At 51.5% G+C, this 6,702-nt stretch overlaps 1 protein-coding gene across 1 annotated transcript in view; it reads left to right on the plus strand.

Annotated features, from left to right (window-relative positions):
• The window catches only part of ZNF423 (zinc finger protein 423), a 268,917-nt gene that overhangs the window by 49,884 nt on the left and 212,331 nt on the right, over positions 1-6,702 (plus strand). The window contains exon 2 of the mRNA XM_011360164.1: positions 2,881-3,081. Within this exon, the coding sequence (XP_011358466.1) occupies positions 2,985-3,081 (97 nt within the window). The 5' untranslated portion in view covers positions 2,881-2,984. The remainder of the gene's footprint in view (positions 1-2,880; positions 3,082-6,702) is intronic.

Consider the following 6,702-nt stretch of genomic DNA (forward strand, 5'->3'; position numbering starts at 1 on the left):
CCGACTGGAGCACCTGGAGCACCCACGTGGCTTGAGCTTCTCATAGATGGTAGTGTCCCAGGAGACCCGGAGACCCGGGGCAAGCTGCGAGCTTTCTTCTGACCATACCTTACATCCCAGAATGTTACTTCTGGTGCATTCTAGTGGTCGAGAGAGTCCCTAAGGTCCTCCAGCCGAGGGGACAATTGTGGAGTAGAATTGGCTCTGTGGCGGGAACGCGTAAGCTGTCACAGAGGAGCAGGCGGGACCCTCTTCGGAAATGCAGTCCGCCGCAGGGAGGCAGAGTGTAAACAAATTAGCCACGAGAGTGTCAGTGCAGCTTGTGGCAAGGGCAGGGGCGGCGAGGGGGAGGATGGTGGGACCCGCGTGACGCAGGTCCATGGGGGGCCGGCCCGGTGGGCGAAGTTGTGGGACGTCTTCCTGGTCGGGAGCCAGGGGGTGAAGCCCTTGGTGGAACAAACGCATAATTCAAGGGACTGAAAGAAGTCGGCGTGGCCGTGGAGATGAGACGTCAGAGGTCAGCAGAGCCCCTGCTGGACCTTAGGGGCTGGGACAGGGACCCCGCCTCCCCTCTTGTGCCCCTTCCGTGCAGCCACCTTGCCTCCCTGTAAGTAGACGGTGGCGGGGGAGGTGACAGTTCCTTAAAACAGATTTATACTCTTGGACGACTTTATGGGTTTTTTTTGTCTTATAAAAACCCAAGAGTTGACGTTCTGATTTATCTACTCCTAAGTCAACAGGATGTGCCAGATTTAAAGAGCTCAAGTGCATTGTAACGTTTGTGGTTCCAGTTGTGGATGAGATGAGCTGTTCCGGAAAGTGTGGCCAAGTGCATATGGCAAAGACAACAACAACAAAATAACAGGGGATCATTGAAATCTATTAAATTGTGTGTTAAGTAGAGTAGCACAAGCGTGGTGTTGAACGTAACTTATCATCTGGAGAGTCAGCGTCGTAGATAACGCAGAATTATGGCTTTTTCCTCCCTTTGGAACATTTTTTTCTTAAGGGAAGAGACTGTAAACTAGGAATTTCAGAGCTGGCGCTTGACTGTGTCACCATGGTTGTGTGAGGACTTGTAATGTTGGAGGCTCCAAATGATATTTCTCATTTCTTTGCTTTCTGTCTTTCTATTTCTTGCTGTCTCTGTAGCAGCAGATCAGATTGCCTGAGATGAATATGCTGCCTGGCTTTTAATGGGGTTCTGTATTGTGAGGAGTTGGCATGCTCTGATAATGAAAGAACCTAAAAATTGTACATCCCTTAATTGGTAAGAAGAGAGATGTTTTGATGGGCCACAAATGGAAACATTGATTTTTTACTGCCTCCGCACGGATCCAAGTGGCGTGTCATCCCGCGTTCCCCACCGCGGAAGGCGGAAGGCCGTTGAGCTGATCTGTGTTTGCAGGTTCTTGGTGTCGTGTGCTTGGAAGTGCAAGTTCTGTGCAGACGGGAGAAATAGAGCCTTTGTAACATTGTTTTTAAATTGAAATATTTATAGGACTGTGGCTTCCACCTCTAATCAAATAAGCATCCTTTGCTGCTTTTCTCTTTCTTGCTTGGATGACCAGCCCTTGGGGACTTAAAGGTTGTGTGCTGAAGGCTTTTTTCTGGAACTGCAGTGTTAGTGTGACACACATGCACGCAAATGCTGTAGACACGCCTTTGCATATGCATACGTGTTTGTGTCAGTGTCTACACATAATGGTGATTTCTCTCTTTAATTCTAGTTGGAGTCTCTGTATTTTAACAGGCAGGTTTAATCCACTGACATGTATTGGGATTACTGATATATTCTGCGTGTTCTATTTACGCCTTTTTTTGCATTTCGATTGACAATTTCTTGCTGTGTCCTGTGACTCTCCCAGACCAAGGCTGTGCCCCATTTCCCCCAGCCGTGCAGGGCGATGCACTAGCAGGGGTCAGGATGTCCCGTACAACATCTGTAGGGCTCTGGGGACAGTTGTATCCCGCTGGCTGGATGCCAAGTGCCTTACCTGTGAAATGGGAATAATGAAGCTGAACCTGTCTGAGGGTGGGGGCGGGACCACATGACTGCTTTTAGCTACAGGGTGTGTGAAACTGAAATGAGTCTACACAGAGGTAACTGTGGCTTTAAAAAAGTACAGAACATTCCACAGACGCAAGACATCGTTATCAGGTCGTTAACTCACTTTTCCGTGAAGACTAGCCACCTGTCTACACAGTGATAAGCAGAGAGTAGGTATTTTATTTGGAAGAAATTGGTCGAGTGATTCCAAGGCTGGTTCTACCTTCTAGGCTGATACTGGGGTACACATCAAGGCTCAGGTTCATGTTAAGCTTGTGATTTGACTATTTGTGGTTTTGCACGCATGTGTGCTTCTTGGATTCCAGAATCAGGGCATTTTTGCAAAGATCTGAGCCCACATCACATTTTGAGGCTTGCTGAGTAGAGGGTAAACTTGGCTACGAGATCTCCCAGGTCTAAATTGCAAGGCTCTGGGCCAAACAAAAAGTTTAGGTGTGTTTGGAACAGCTGACGGGGGCTGTAGAGGGGAGTGTGTAAGAGAACTTGGTTTTTAGGAGACAAAACGCGAAGGCATTTTCGCCTCCCTGATGGGTCACAACCTTCATTCTCCGTACACAGGGGAAAGATGGCAGGAAATCCCCAGAGAAGATTTGCACCAAGAATTAAAGAATCTAGTTGAGAATTACAGCACCACATGCTACAACCCTCCCCCCCCCCCATATATTAATACACTGAGAGGTGTCAAGAATAATAATGGACTCTGGGAGGTAAAGTAATTAAACGTAACTTAATAAATGCTGGGCGACCCTTTAAAAATCCTTTCCCAAGATCCCGTCAGCTGACATGGACTGTATTCTTCCTGTTGGCAGGAGGCCTAGAAGGAGAGGCCGGGTGTGATCAGAAAACCAGCCGTGTCCTGGAAGATAGGAACAGCGTGACAAGTCAAGAGGAGAGAAATGAGGACGATGAAGACATGGAGGATGAGTCAATTTACACCTGCGATCACTGTCAGCAGGACTTCGAGTCTCTGGCAGACCTGACGGACCACCGGGCCCACCACTGTCCTGGAGGTAATGCTAAATAGCGCCAGGATTCTGACAGGTGGTTATACGGATAATTGGACATAGCAACAGCTTGAAGCCTCAAGTGAGATTAAAGAATTAATAATGTAATTTTACAGTTAATGTCGTTTTATTGCGGTGTCTCGGATACCCTGTATCTTTCTTTTAAATAAGATTAAAAACAAAAGCACTGGCTTTCCGGCAGGCAGGAATTGGATGGAAGTGTCCCCTCCCTGCTCCCCCAAACTGTACTTCATACCACGTGGGCCATAAGTGGCTGGGTCTGCGCTCTGGATATGCAGCAATTAAGAGGTCGTTAGCGCCACGTTCGCGGCGGAGTGTGGAAAGCTACACAAGGAAGGAGAGGGCTCCAGTGGGCTCGGCAGGGCTGTGATGAGAGAGGGGAATTTCGGAGGTCAGGGGCAGCCCGAGCAGAAAGGGACCTGGTTCCGCCTCCGAGCTTGGCCTCCTGCTCCTCCGAGTGGCTGGGAGCTGCTGGGAGCTTCTAGGCGTGTTCTCTGTTTCCTTGGTGCCTCAGAGAAGGTAAGCAAGGCCATAGTTTTGCAGGAGCAGTTTAAAACTTCACAAGTTGTATGTGACTGTGTGTCTGGGGAACGTGGGTGGGTGGGTTCAGGGGATGGGAGCATGAGTCTTTCCTTGGGGGTGACAGCCATGCTGCAGGCGTCTGAGCGGGGAGTCTGGAGCATCTGTGTCCCTAACACAGCTATCCCCAGATATCTCCCTCCATTGTGATTATTGATGAGACCCTTTGGATGCCGGTTTATGGGGAGAGGATCTAAAATCTCACGCCCATATTCCAAAGGGGACCTGTCTCCTGTTTGGGGGAACAATTTGCTGGTAGGAAATGGATCGGTATTCAAAGCTCCCACTCTCCTTACCTTCCACACCATCTCAGAAGTTCGAAAGCCAAGTGTTTGCGAATTGCTATGACTTTCCCTCTAGTGACGCCCGTACCTGCACAGCCCTGGCCAGACCAAGTGTCTGTCAACCTCTCAAGGGACCAGGTACCCAAAACAAGAAGACTCTCATAGACTTGGACTTTTTGGGGTTCAGCAAATCAAACCCCAGTCATTTAGAATTTGGGATATTTCAGCCAGAGGTGGAAGCAGTGGCTGACATAGAATCTTAGAACACTGAGGCATCGAGAGGGAAAGTTGGTTGTTTGACCGAGGTCACAAAGTGACTTGGTGGCTGAGCTAGGACCTCTTCAGGACCCTAGGCTATAGACTCTGCCCTACTTGGGAAAATCAAAGATGCCGATGTATTTCTTCAGTTAGCCTAGAACTGAGATGGAGTCTAAATTATAAGAGAATGAGGTATTATCGCTTACTTTTAGAACAATCAACGAATCGATCTTCTAATGAAAAGGCATTCTCTTTGTTTCCTGAATGTCTCGTTGTTAGAACAGGGCTCCTCAGTAGCCTTGCTAAGCACTTCCTCACTGAGTCTCAGCTCTCAAGGTGAGGACCCCCCACCCCTCGCACGGCTGCAGCTACCCTTCCCTTCCCTTTGCAAACGAGGAGCTTTTCACGTCTCCCACCGCACTTTTGAGAATGGTGGCATTTCTAGGTGGAGAAGGAAAACGCGAGGCTTTGGGGCCGTGTGTGGGGGTCTGTGCTGGACATAAGAAATGGTAGCTAACAGTGCTTCCGTCCCGGGCAGTTTCTCTGGCCAGTGGCAGTCTCCTCTCTCTGTGGCCTCGGACGTTGGCCGATGTCATGGCCGCCCTGTTGGCAGGGTCCATAGCCATCCTTACCGCTGCTGGTGGTACCCAGCAGTACTCCTGCCTGCTTCCTAATAGGGCCCCACTAATGACCTCCATGGGGATGTGGGAGCCAGGGCTGCCCCCAAACCCTGGAGCATTGGAAGAAGCCAGATATTCCTAGAAAGAGCGCGGGAGATGACCTTGCCTCATGGTGTCCTGAGGAATTCGTTACCACCCAGTAAAGGCGTGACCCGGTCTGGGAGAGTCTCCTTGACAGGGAAGAGGTATGTGAGGAGTTACTTTCCCCAGGTCACGTGTCCTCGGGATCACCCAGTGACAGGATAAACCACTGGGAACCGTGTGTGTGTTATTCTAAATGGTCCCTGCCTAGGGAGCGTCTACACCCTCCAATCATGCAGTGGTTTTCAGACCCGGCTCCAGAGGTGTCCCTGGGCTATTGGGTGGGTATCGGGGCCCATGTGACTGAGGGGGGCTGTGACACCCACTCCAGTCGAGCCATTCAGCTTAAAAAGTCTGTTTTATATGTTGGGCTTTAGCATAAGAAGTTTGAAAATCAGCTTCTGCTTTAAAAGTCTGGAATGAGCACAAAAATGTGATAGCGGGTCCTCCCATGCTGGGCTCATGGGACCGCTGGCCGCTCATCGTTGGCCATCTGGTGACACGCAGGTGGGCGTCACTGCCCTCATGGAGCGTACACTCTGGAGAGCAGGGCGGACAGCCCAGCAGAGACCGTTTCAGAGAGGGCCGGGGTCTGTGAGACCGGCCGCCGGCTCGGGCACTCAGCAGATGTCTATGAGGGGACAAAGCAGTCCTGTTTAGAGGGAAGGCGGGGCCCTCCCCACTGTGGAGAATTTGGGGCCTGAGGGCAGTGACACCTGTCAGTCCTGCTCTCTGGAAGGACACCTTGCAGAAGGTGACGGCTCCAGGCGGCAGGTGTGCCCTGCGAAGGTCAGCCCTTCCAGGCCGTTGGCATGTTGGGCAGAGGTTGTGTGTAGCGGGATAGGGGCTGTTTGTGGGGTGATCTTGAGTGTGGTTCTCCTTTAAAGCTGTCCAGCCGAGTGACCTCTGGGCCTTTTCTGTGGCGGTTACGGTGTGTGTGGGGGCGGGGACAGTGCCTCGCTCCGTCAGAATCGGGGAGAGTAGCTGTGAGATCTGAGATGTTCTGAGGTGGGGGATGCCCTCCGTGGGATGGGGAGCTTCCTGCCGGAATGGCAGTGATGGCGTTCATACTGAAGACCCCCCACCCCCGCCCCCACGTGGCACCGGGACCCTGCATCGAAAAACTGTCTTTTCAAGAGGTCTTGGAGCGTGGGAAGGCGCCTCGCCATCGTCCCTCGGCAGGAGAGGCAATGCCGGGTGCGGGAGAGGTCGTCGAGGCCGGGACTCAGGAACTTGAGAACTCCATCGTGTCCCATTCAGCTCTCTCTCTCCTCCCTCCATCTCTCTCTCTCTCACAGTCTCTCATTCTGCCTGGGGAGAAACCACCCTATACCCACAAGGCGTCAAACACTGCGTCGTTATGACTCGAAAGGAAACAAGCAAAGATCCAGCCCGTTCAGCGGATGCCCAGTCCCTGACAGCCGTCCGGTTTCTCTTTGTCCCCCTCCCCTGCCCGCAGGATGACGGGCGTGCACCTGCTTGGAGCCCTGGGCACTTAGCTTGCCATTTTGTATTCGGCATTTGTTACTGAGCTGTTTCCCTTTTCTGGAACCCGCCTTTTGAACAGCAGTGTTTTCAAGTGGATGGAGCTCGGGTTGCTGGTACCGGTGCAGACTATAAACATGTATCCAAGGGTAGGTAAAGGCTGACTTGATGGGTGGGAGGGGCTTATCTGTCCCTGCTGGAGCATCGTTTGTGGCACCGAGTGAGCAAAGAGCCAGAGC

The sequence above is a fragment of the Pteropus vampyrus genome, unplaced genomic scaffold, assembly GCF_000151845.1.
Source record: "Pteropus vampyrus isolate Shadow unplaced genomic scaffold, Pvam_2.0 Scaffold51, whole genome shotgun sequence".
In the NCBI taxonomy this organism is placed as follows: Eukaryota; Metazoa; Chordata; class Mammalia; order Chiroptera; family Pteropodidae; genus Pteropus; species Pteropus vampyrus.